Here is a 12,100-nt window from a genome sequence, read left to right as displayed (position 1 = left end):
TTTAATAAATATTAGATTTATATTTTGTTTAGTTTGTTTAGATTGCTTGTTTTCTCCTCTGGCCCACATTCCAGCTACCGCCATTAAACAAAACGAAGAAGAACTTTACCCTTGCTTTTTTTTTTTTTTAGCAAAACCACCCGAAATACAGAAGATACGACATTTTTTCAATAAAAAAGAATGAGTGATATCTTCAGGCATAATGTGTTAGCCAGGAAACGTCACGTTGCGAGATCAGAGTGAGATCATGTTTGGCCAAAGAAAATGACATAATTGAATGGCTGTTATGTCATAACATGTCGAATAGGCACACAGTAAGTCCCCCACAAGTGTCAAGTGTCCGTCTCAGGCTTCATAAATTAATGTTTATGCTAGAGTTGTGCAACATAACAGCATTAGACTAAAGCATAATTTTTATTTTGCAATAAATTAAATATTGTATGCTCATGATAAAGTGAGAGTGAGACAATGCACATAATCCTCTTAGAAGACCTCAGGTATTATGTTGATCCATTGTGAAGACTTGCCCTGTGTCCTACATAACCCAAGGGCCATTGGAAACAGTTTGGACGTTTGCTTGTGCTGCAATAATCAACAGTGGAAACCTGCTGTGGGAGATTTTTGCACCCCTGACTTTGAAAGACATTGATTCTGTGGTAAGTCTGCATCTTTAATAAAATGCATGGTGTCGTTTGTTCTCTTTGTGATTTATGTGTTGTGACATTTACTTTAGTTGTTATCCAGTTTTTCTTTGTGGGGACATTTATTTATTTGTCTATTGTGTTTATCTGTCACTCATTTTATTTCATTCTGTTTTGGAGGTGGGAAAAATGACTTTATCACTAATGCTGTGACGGACATTATTTATTTAATGATTAGGAGCATTGTCTGAATAGTTCACATGCTTTCAAATGAAAACTACTGTTGTGCTACCTGCTATATAAATGTCATTTTGTCTAGGCTGGGTTTTCCAAGGAGATGAGGATGACATGAATCACGCCGCTGAAGTTTTAGATTCACCCTGCTGGGGAGGGAGCTGGACTTGTAGACCAAAAGCCCATTTATGCAGCTTTAATTCTCCATAGCCAGTATCATCACTGCTTTGGAGGAACATGTATTGCACAAGAAGGAAGCGGCTGCAGCTGAGCCGGGTCTTGTTTCTCCTTTCCGTGGTTTCTCTCTGTACGCTCTACCAGCTGACCATCAGTGCCAGACTGTACCAGCCTTTGCCAATGTCTCAGATTGGAGAAGATTTTGGAGAAGGTTCAACAGAGGGGGTTGAGGAGGCTACAGTAGAGATTCAGGGGCTGGAGGAACCTCTCACTGCAACACATGAATTAGAGCCCACAGATCAAACAACGCCAGAGATGCACGTGACACATCACTCAGATACAACTTCAGATTTTAAAGCTTTGACCTCCACTGAATCTCCTCCATCACCGACTACAAACCGGACTATTGTGCATTGCATCTATGTGGCCCCCGAGCCTCCACGGCAGACACCCAAACCAGCTCCAGCTCCTCCTGTGGCCACCATCACTCCAGCTCCTCCTGGTGATGCTCCACATATAAAGGGTGAATACCCTGAAGATATTTTTTCCGTTGATGACCGTAGACGAGGCTGGGTGATCCTCCATATTTTTGGCATGTTGTACATGTTCATTTCACTTGCAATTGTGTGCGATGAGTTCTTTGTTCCTGCGCTGGGGGTAATCACAGACAAGTTAGCCATCTCTGAAGACGTAGCAGGAGCCACTTTCATGGCTGCCGGAGGCTCTGCTCCTGAGCTTTTCACATCCTTTATAGGAGTCTTCATTGCCCACAGCAATGTTGGTATAGGCACAATCGTTGGTTCCGCAGTTTTCAACATTTTGTTTGTGATTGGAACGTGTGCTTTGTTTTCACGGGAGGTACTTCAACTAACTTGGTGGCCACTTTTCAGAGACGTATCTTTCTACATAGTTGGCCTCATCTTACTCATCATCTTCTTCTTGGATAATGTCATACTGTGGTGGGAGAGCGCGATGCTGGTGGCCTGTTACACTCTCTATGTGATTTTCATGAAGTTCAATGTGCAAATAGAGAAGACCTTCAAGGCCCTACTCCTCAAAAACAAGAACATTGTCAGAATTATTGCTGTGGAAGAACCTGAAAAGGTAAGAACTTTGACAGAACTTTGTCAGCTCTTTCATGTCCTCAATAACAGTGTCCAGGCATTGGCCCAAAGTTGTTTAAATACTTCTAAGCATATCAGCGAACAATTCAAACAATTACAGAACAATATGCAATTGAAGATAAATGCATCTCTTCATGAGTTACAAATAAGCAGATTTTGTGATACTTTTAGTCCTTAAAACAGAGGAATATTCTTGAATGTGAAACTAGCCCTTTTCTTCATGCATCATTTTGTTTCTTATTCTATTATACTCATCACAAGGAGTGTCATTTATAACTGAAAAATAATTACTCATCACTCGTGATATCTCTAGTACCACTTGTGGGGTTATATTTACTAGCAAAGGCGTTGGTTGAACCAAAGCTGATCAGCCACGGCAAATGAATCCTTTGAGGAGACGTCTCTGTACAAGCTGTAGCATCAACATATACATGTGTTTAACCCTGGTAAGTGTGATTGAGGCTTAATTTACACACGGTAAAGCCACAGTATTTGTGCACACTCAGGGTATTTGTTGAGCTGGATATACTGGTGGAGCTGTGTTCCTAAAGAGCAAATGTAATTATTTGATGTGTTGAAAATGCTATTTCACATCATACAGAATCATACTATAGTGGGACTTCTTTGTTTTAACAGTGTGAGGAATAATTTCACAAAATGATAATCCCATACACAACACTAAGCTCCATCTCTTTTATTATCTTGCAGCACTAACAAGACCCTCAGACGGTGTAATATGTGAAATAGCAATGTATAAAACCATAGTGTATGCTAATATTTAAGCTCAATCAAAATGAAATAACTTTGGTCTATCTCTATCACTGAATGACTGAAACATTGTTTCACGCAGACAATTGTGGACGCTGAAGATAAGACCCAACCTGCTCCAGAGGACAAGAATCGGTTAAAGGTACAAAATAAAACAACCAACAAATACACTGCAGAAAGAAAGACACAAAATACAACAGCCTCACAGGCACTCTGTGTTCATTTATCTACACGGTATTCTACGTCTTATTGACCTTTCTACAGTCCCATTCATCATAACATCGAGAAAACAAGACCTGACCTCCATTACTACACAATTGTCTAACATTGATGTGTCACTGTCTGTTATTGTGATTTGCCAAAGTTGTGACCTCAGCCATCTCTTTCCACAGTTGAAGCCATCCCTTCAGCGAGGGGGAAGTTCAGCTTCTTTACACAACAGCACCATGAGAAACACCATCTTCCAACTTATGATCCACACATTAGACCCTCTAGCAGAGGGTGAGTACCATATCTCCACACTGATTGCTCTAATGATTGAGCATTATCTCCCTTTAAAAGTGCTCTTGTAATGAGTGTCTGGGGACTACGGCCTTCTCATTGTAAAATAGATTAGCAGAGTGTCCTGAATGAAGACGGCACTAAGTCCAGATTGATACTAAGCAGATAAATACATACCTCAGTCTATGGAGGGATATATTTGTAGGCCCACAGTGAATACAAAAGATTGTTAGGACACCCAAAGCTATGATGAAAGAATTTTTTACATCATGATTATGAAATCATTTATGATTTTTAGACAATTTCTGTAGTAAAAAGTGTTAATATTTCTGTTAAATCAGTTAGATGTTGAAAAGGAATCTAATCTGTTAACTTTGGTTTGTTGTTTGCCTGTTAAACAATGTGGTGAAAGACTGGCCCGAGACAGCTTTCCCAGTGTTATTCCTGATATATTAGTAAGGTTACAGTATAGCTTTATATTGCATCATGCTATGGAGAGCACACTGGTCTGTGGTTGCCTAAGGCAGGACTACTGTACTGTGTGTCTCACTGTGTACCTGTGGCCCTGGCGCCTGGTTTGCTCGTCTCTCAGGCCTTCAGGCAGCAAATATTCCACCACTCCGGGACATTCACAATAATCAGCGCCTGTATCAACCCACTCCAAAAGCAACACTACAAATATCTGTGGCTTTTCTAGATAATTTCATGCAGCCAAAGTAAAAGACACAAAAATGAATCAAATATATTTGTAATATGTGCCTAGGGAAAGGGAAAGGGAAAGTAATTAAGAAATGCTTTGTTATGTCATGGTTACCTATTTTGACCTCTGCTATAAGTTATGCTTGCTTAAGGCTGGTGTTTTCAATCTGACATTGGTTCAAAACGAACAGTAAATTATTTTAGAAAAAATAACTATGTGTCCCTTTCAAACAAATCCCTGTTTCTAATATAGACAAAGAAGCAGTAGCATTCATGTATAATGGGTTTTCATTGGAGAGAAAAACCAACAACCTGCCTTGTTTTTATGCGTTGTGTGTTGTGCAATTCCTTTGATAAGCTCTGTTGTCCTCTCATGACATTGCTCTGTTCTGAAGTCAGGACTATGATGCTTGTTGTTATTGATGTAACACTGCCAGTATATTGCCCTATGCCTGACACCTGGGTGATGTGACTGCTTATTTATCTTCCATATAACTGTGATACTGTGAAATGATTGTAGATATTATCACATGACTGAGTAACTCATCGCAGAATTCTTCTAAGTTTGTTTTTGGTTGTTTGATTGTTCGTAGGGAAATTTATGGATAAGGCTGAGACTCTGAATAATGTGGCTAGACGGACGGCAGAGAGCAAAACTCAAGACAAAAGTGAAGGTAACATGGAAGGATGTGATGGTCATCCACTGATCAAACTGATCAAGCGCCTTTCATTAAGCTTTCAGAGTCTGCTCATTAACAGAGTCGGAAAGCTGCTCATCCTCTGGGCTGCAAAAAGCCTCCAGCCAAAATACTTAAGCATGTGAACTGAGTGAGTCAAACAGGTGCTGTGACAACAGAAAGTTGATGAGATGTGTATAATACATGTCCCTCTATTATAATAATATAAGGTTTATTGCAGCCAATTAGAAAACTTGCTGCTTTGCTGCATACTGTAGGTGGGTGAGCAGTTGTAAAATATAAAGCTACAGGATAAAATTACAGTTCTTTTAGATAACTGAATGAGTAAGAGGCATCAGGGAAATGCACAAGATTTTTGCGATTCCTTTTGCAGATGGTGGAGGTAAAACTGAGCCAGTCAAAGAGCCAGAGGCCGCCCCAGCCTCAGAAACAGAGAAGACGGAGCAGCCAGAGGACAAGAAGGTACTCTCCAACCATGTCCTGGTGGTTATCAAAAAGCCCAGAAGTCAGTCTTTGATACCTGTCTATGTAAGAGTCAATGTATGAAGTCAGAACTTAAGGCAAAGACGCTTCCTTGGTCTTTGCTTTTATTTCTATTCTGCTTCAATTGTTGATTTATGATTTATTTCCCCAACATTTCAGGAGGATGTGCCAGCAGGAGACGATGGATTAGGAGGCTCCGACAGTGATGAAGAGGATAGCGATGAAGACAGCAATGAGTCCAGTGAAGAAGAAGAAGAGGAGGAGGAAGATGAAGATGAGGGGGAGCAAGAGGATGAACCTCTGTCTTTAGAGTGGCCTGACACACAACGTAAACAAGCCACCTACCTCTTCCTGCTACCCATAATCGTCCCTCTGTGGCTCACTGTTCCAGATGTTCGCAACCAGGTGAAGACCCACACGCACCTCTGCGGTGTTATTTTAAATGCCTCAACACTGTGTTTTGATTTTACGTCACTTACTTTGGTTCAACAGAAATCCAGAAAATTCTTTGCAGTGACTTTCCTGGGCTCTATTATGTGGATTGCTGTTTTCTCCTACCTCATGGTGTGGTGGGCCCATCAGGTCCGTTACTGTAGTAACATTAGACATGGAATTTGAAATACATTGCCGTGTTTCCTGATAGTGCACAAGGCATTGTGGGTATTTCTTTTCATTGTGTCCTGAATCAGTCATGTTGACAAAAACATGTAAGTCATTTTCCTTTTCTGTAGCTTCTATTCACTCTGAACTCTCATTTGCCCTTGTAGGTGGGTGAGACCATCGGCATCTCAGAGGAGATTATGGGCCTGACTATCCTCGCTGCAGGGACATCCATCCCCGACCTCATTACCAGTGTGATAGTGGCACGTAAAGGCCTGGGGGACATGGCTGTGTCCAGCTCTGTGGGCAGTAACATCTTCGACATCACAGTGGGGTGAGCTCCGATATTCTGACGTGTCACGATTGAAAAAGAAATGCTGATGAACACTCAAATGATACACTTCTTGGTTTAACATTTCTCTCTGTCACTTTGTTTCAAAAGCCTTCCAGTGCCGTGGCTTCTGTACTCATCCTTCCACAGTTTTGCTCCAGTGGCTGTCAGCAGCAACGGGCTCTTCTGTGCTATCGTGCTGCTCTTTATCATGCTCCTCTTCGTCATCATCTCCATTGCATACTGTAAGTGGAAGATGAATAAGCTGCTGGGTTTCACCATGTTCCTGCTCTACTTCATCTTTCTGGTGTTTAGCGTGATGCTGGAGGATCGCATCATTATCTGCCCTGTTTCCATCTGAACGTGTGAGCGGAAGTCATCTCTAAGGCATTCTCTTCACTTGCGACCTGAAGCACAACTGTTAACCCAGTTGTATGTAATGTACGAATCTCATGACCATGGGTCTGGATATCTGTAGAAACTGTGAAGAAAGCTACTGTAGTTGCTCTGCATTGCTGCCAGTGACATGTGTCCAGTATGTCAGCAACATTACACATACTAGAACATTTACTAGACGTTGTTACATACTCACTTTTAGTAACAATGGCATCTTTTATATACTTTTTTTTTTAATTCATAAGGAGATGCACTAAAATAGTGTAGGTAAGTGTAAATGAATGAACACTAACAGGACTATGAACATGTTTTCACTGTTTACAAAACAGAATCTATGTAATATAATTAGAAATATAGAATACATGCACATTTTGGAAAATGTATGTTTCTAAATATGAATTTTGTATGATATGTGAGTATACACTTACGCCTATCACTGTTTTATAACAATCATCATAGAGAACTTGAGCTTGCTTGAATTCACTGTTCGTTCATGCATATCAGTTTTTATACAAAAAGGTCTGGCATAGAAATAGCCCTGTTTGGAAAAAAAAACTTGACATCCGTAGAATAAATGTGTTTATTCATAAATGAAAGCAAACTATAGATCCAGCCAGGGAAGAAATTTAATTTCTTTTTCATATAAAAATCATACAAATTAGTATCTGTGTTACAAATGATAAATAATACTTAATAAACACTGTTTAAATTGACAAATTGTGTAAACAACATGTACACATCAAATGATGTTTTGGTCTTTATTACAGGTGATTAAAATGCAAATTTACACGATATGATATTGGTGTTTATTCCAAGCACACAGCCCTGTCGAATCCAGCATCGTTTCATCAAAAGTTATAATGATGAAGTCCAGTAATAAGCTGTGGCGCTGCATCATATTACGACCAACAGAATGTAGGCAGGTTTTTGTCAGTTAAAAGTGAAAGACAATATTAACGCAGTGAAACATTTTTGGAAGTGATTCTGACTGAGTGCAAGTCAGAGCTGTTGTTCTAACTTAACACCTTTGACATTAAGTATATCTATTAATATGTTCAGTGCAAAAAAACATGCTCCATCAGTTGTTCAAAGAGATTTAAAATGTCCTTGCTCTGGATGTCACATTAAACAGTGCACTGTTGTCAAATTGTGTAAAACGGACATCTACACCATACAGTGAAGAACAAAAGGAAATATAGAAAATACAAGAAACAAATAATCTGTACATTTTATAGATCCGTTACTGTGTCAATTAATTCATTTCTTCATCAAAAAAATGTGTTGAATAAACTAACAGAAAACATTTATTTTTTTTCCAATTAGTTTGATTGTACTGTTTTTAAGGAAATATATCCTCAGTGGTCCCATTTAACACATAAATCATCATATAAAAAAGGTATTACTTAAAAAACTAAATTAATCATAGACTATTGCTATTTTGACTATTTACTATTCCCTTTTGGGTTATTTTGGTTCATTGTACAAAAAATGATAAACAAAGAAACTAAACATTGTGCATATACATTGACGGGAGTACTCCCTTCTTGATTCAGAAATAATATTGTGTTTAATAATTTAACTAAACTAGTTACCATCTAGTTTAGTGTATTCAGGTATATGAGCATGGCCCTGCTATATGGACAGGGTGCAGATGAGGAGGAATTTCTTTGCTATATTAATTGTATGTAATGGAAATATTAAACAGTGCAGTAAGTCCTGCAGCTGCCAAATAAAAAGTCCCTTAAGTGTAGGCTGCTGGGCCACAGCGTTACGTAAATGAGAAAGAATGGCAAGAGCTCGTCTTGTCAAAGTGCTTTGTAAAAACACAAATGTCTAAAAGCAAGTACTTATTATACACACACTCAACAACAGTCTAAACAAGGTCACCAGGACCACTTTGGACAATGTGATCATACACTGACTTTTATATACTTACAGCTTCAACAGAATCAAAGTCATAAAATAGACTGTATAATAAATGTACAAACAATTTACTACAGTTATACTGAAAATACAGCGGGTTTTCTAAATATTTACAGACACTAGGTCGTCACGCCACGCCTCTCAGCTCTAACAGTATTCAAGAAACCCATGGCAGTTACTTTACATGAAGTGTCATGTTCCCATTGTGCTTACGAGCTCTGTGCTCCAGTCAGGTGAGCTGGTCCTGAGTCTGACGAACAGTCCAGAAAAAATACAGCAGCAGTGACCATAGTTAAAAAAAAACATAATGTGACAGAAGAAGAGAAGTACTTTACAGACTGGGCTCCCCAAAAGTCCTTCTGCACTCCATGACCCCTGCTCCGGGGGGCCGGTCACAGTTGTGTGTTAGCTTTACCTGGCTGGGGGTGAGGCGATCATATGCCAACTTGTACTCCCGGTCAAAAGCATCTGTAAAGAGGGATGACAATGTGAAAGCAATGTGTTATTGAAATGTATTTAATACATTGGGGAAGCATGTATTCGACAAAGCAAGGTCAATGCTAACGTGCTGACGTTATTAGCAGGTATAATGTGTACCATGTTAACCAGCTTAGTTTGGCATGTTAGCAGGCTAACATTTGCTAACTCAGCACTAAACACAAAGTATACGCATGAGGATGATATCATCTGTTTTGCAGGTATTTGGTCTGAAAAGCAAGTACTGAAAAATAAAATAATAATAATTTCGACCTGATGATGGGATCACCAAAGTCAGTAGGATTCATCCTCTGGCCACAGTGGATAGCTGTACCAAATGTCATGGCAATCCATTGAACAGTTGTTGAGATATTTCAGTCATGACCAAAGTGGGGGACTGAGCAACAGATGAACAGCTAACATAGCATGGCTAAAAACAGGTTATTATGTTTTTGGACTTACTGATATTAATGTTGTTCTTTCCCAAAGCCACCAGAGTGAGGAACAATAAATCTCTGTAGAGGCTCCTTTTTGAAAGAGAGAGAGAAAAAAAAGAAGAAAACAATTAGACTTTCCATCCATATGATATTTCACACACGGCTTTACACTAAACTCTTTATTACCCCACCTCTGTCTTTTAAAACCCAGCTCTGGCCCCAGCAGCTGGATGATCTGGCTCATGGGCTGATAGACATCACTCTTCTTAATGTTCCTCACAAAACCCTGCAGTAGCTCCACAGTGAAGAGCTGGCCTTCTTCACACAGCCCAGAGCGCACCAGGGAGTTAGCACCTGCAAAGAACAAGAGATAAAAGTCACCCTAATCGAAGGCTCATTCATCTCCATCACTCAAAATCATTTCTGAGAGTAAAGCACAGAAAATGGCAGCATGACTAATAGGAGTCCTGAACTGAATTATGCATGCTTTTCTAGTTACTTCATAAGCATTATTTAATTTACATGTAAATTATGTCTGACCTTGATCAAACTTGTCAGCAAAAAAATCATTTTCTGTAACTAATTTCACAGTTGAAATATATTATGCCTCAGTCTGTCAAATGAAACACTTAATTGACTTACAATGTGTGTTCCACAAGACATAGCAAGGTTGGACTTTCTCTTTGTGCAACTTCAGGTTGTCCCACATAATCCGCACAAGCACCTGCTTACTGTCCTCGGAAGAAACGCTCTGAGGAGTCTGAAAGGAGCAAAACTTGTTACTGTGTATGTTACAGCCCTTGAGGGTAGCAATATATGCTGTCGTGTTTAAAAAGGCATTTAGTTTTCATTAATTAAAAAAGCCAAAATCACTATTGTCTATGTGCTATTTTTAAGTATTGCTCTGTTCGTCTTTTTTGAAACTACCACTAGGAGTCACCAAAAAACTATTCCTTCACAACAAGAGTTGATAAAATGATGGCTTCATGGTTAACGGGTCATTCTACACACAACTATATGTGGGTGAGCTTGTGGGTGAGGTTGACAGACACCTGCATGTTTACCTGGTCTCCGTGGGTACAGTGCTGAGAGGCCAGGATAAGAGCCGGCAGGTTACTCGGCAGCTCCAGCCTTCTGAAGTACCACACGAGGTTCCAGAAGACGATGGGGTGTTGGTCGACAACAGTGGGGGAAGAGATGGCCTCGTCGCCCTCATTTACCAGCAGGCTCTCCAGCTCCTTCCACAGAACCAGGGGGCTCAAATAGGGCACCGTCACCTGAGTCGGCCCAGCACTCCCGCTGCTCTCAGGTGACTGAGCTGTACAGACTGCGGCAGACATTCTGGCCTCAGGATTGAGAGATGGCGACATGATCTCCTCTGTAACAGGATTACTTTCCTTAGAAGACCTGAGGGGAGACACAGAGTGGATCTGTTTAAGGGGGCCACAAGAATAAAAGATTTTGTGTGTGTGTGTGTGTGTGTGTGTGCGTGCATGTGTGTCAGGGCTGTTGGAAAAAGTGCCAAACCGCTAGCCACCATAAAATAGCTAATCTAGCACAAGAGATCAAAGACGTTAAATCTCATTATCAGTGAATTCAGCGTGAATTATGCATCGTGTACTTCATCTGAATACTGTGTACATACGGTGGTCGTACTGGTCTGTGTAAAGGGAGCATTTACCTGCTCTGTGGTCCCAGGTCTTTGATTTCCACATTGAGGAAAGGCAGGAAGGCTGTGCCACAAAAGGGACAAGCGCTGTTGAGATTGGAGTCGTTTGCTGTCCAGCCAGCCATGATCTCCTCGTCATACACCAGACAGTCACACGTCTTACAAAGTGACGAGCTGGACATCAGCACCTACAAGACAAAGCAGCAGACATGGTGTAACACTCAATCGTGATAGTCTGAGTCAGTCTACAGAGGGGCGACTGATAAGGAATGTTTAGAAGAGAGTAACTTACCTCTATGGTGTAATTGGGAGTGGGTTGGAAGCGGCTGGTGTCGGGGGAGGAATCTGGAGTGCGCAGGGTTTTAGAAGGAAGTGCCAAACCACCTGGGTACGAAAGAGGATTATACAATTAGACACACAAAACAAAGCCAAGAGTTAAATAATAATCAAAGCTCTACATATCTGGATTAAATACAGCACAAGTGGAAAAATGAAATGAAGCAGCGCCTCGTTCTTCAAAGTGTACAGTCAGTGGACTTTTTCTTGTTGTTGTGCGGGTTTATCAAATCTGTGTTTCACACTGGTGTGTCTGGGAGTGTGCATATATGTGTGCATGTTCCCGTGTTTATGTGTAGCATAGGGCCTTTGGCTGGGTGCAGAGCAGCCTACACAGTGAATCCGCCCTCATGCCTGCTGGCCTAGTTTCGCACACAACACAGCCCTACTCTTACTCTAAATTTAGATCGCCAAGAAGTCTTTCTTACTGGGAACAAATACCATGCTGCAGTTAAAACAGAAATTTAACGAGCATGGCTGTAAGCCTTGACTTTTTCACATCCGAGATGCTTCCATAAAAGCCGCTAACTACTGTGGATTGTGTTGTTCTTCTATAGCAAATATTTCAAGATTTCGTATATCAACATTGAACCAAAACCAGCAGCA

At 40.4% G+C, this 12,100-nt stretch overlaps 2 protein-coding genes across 3 annotated transcripts in view; one reads left to right on the top strand and one right to left on the bottom strand.

Moving 5' to 3' along the window:
• The first annotated feature begins 261 nt into the window (after nucleotides 1-261).
• slc24a1 (solute carrier family 24 member 1) lies at nucleotides 262-7,352 on the top strand. The gene is made up of 11 exons (XM_031861975.1): nucleotides 262-314; nucleotides 550-656; nucleotides 961-2,156; nucleotides 3,027-3,086; nucleotides 3,337-3,445; nucleotides 4,738-4,818; nucleotides 5,216-5,304; nucleotides 5,485-5,730; nucleotides 5,818-5,907; nucleotides 6,093-6,259; nucleotides 6,368-7,352. Exons 3-11 carry the CDS (start codon nucleotides 1,113-1,115, stop codon nucleotides 6,615-6,617), a joined length of 2,136 nt encoding a protein of 711 aa, XP_031717835.1. The 5' UTR covers nucleotides 262-314; nucleotides 550-656; nucleotides 961-1,112; the 3' UTR covers nucleotides 6,618-7,352.
• The window catches only part of dennd4a (DENN/MADD domain containing 4A), a 22,107-nt gene continuing 17,225 nt past the window's right edge, over nucleotides 7,219-12,100 (bottom strand). For both annotated transcript variants that reach the window (XM_031861955.1, XM_031861964.1), the window contains 7 exons: nucleotides 11,451-11,542; nucleotides 11,171-11,346; nucleotides 10,554-10,896; nucleotides 10,132-10,249; nucleotides 9,681-9,843; nucleotides 9,515-9,579; nucleotides 7,219-9,043 (listed from right to left, as the gene is read on the bottom strand). In XM_031861955.1, the coding sequence (XP_031717815.1) occupies nucleotides 8,907-9,043; nucleotides 9,515-9,579; nucleotides 9,681-9,843; nucleotides 10,132-10,249; nucleotides 10,554-10,896; nucleotides 11,171-11,346; nucleotides 11,451-11,542 (1,094 nt within the window). In that variant the 3' untranslated portion in view covers nucleotides 7,219-8,906. The remainder of the gene's footprint in view (nucleotides 9,044-9,514; nucleotides 9,580-9,680; nucleotides 9,844-10,131; nucleotides 10,250-10,553; nucleotides 10,897-11,170; nucleotides 11,347-11,450; nucleotides 11,543-12,100) is intronic.

Source organism: Anarrhichthys ocellatus, unplaced genomic scaffold, assembly GCF_004355925.1.
Source record: "Anarrhichthys ocellatus isolate YVR2014 unplaced genomic scaffold, GSC_Weel_1.0 scaffold2, whole genome shotgun sequence".
Lineage (NCBI taxonomy): Eukaryota > Metazoa > Chordata > Actinopteri > Perciformes > Anarhichadidae > Anarrhichthys > Anarrhichthys ocellatus.
This window is presented reverse-complemented; position numbering and strand designations above follow the sequence as displayed.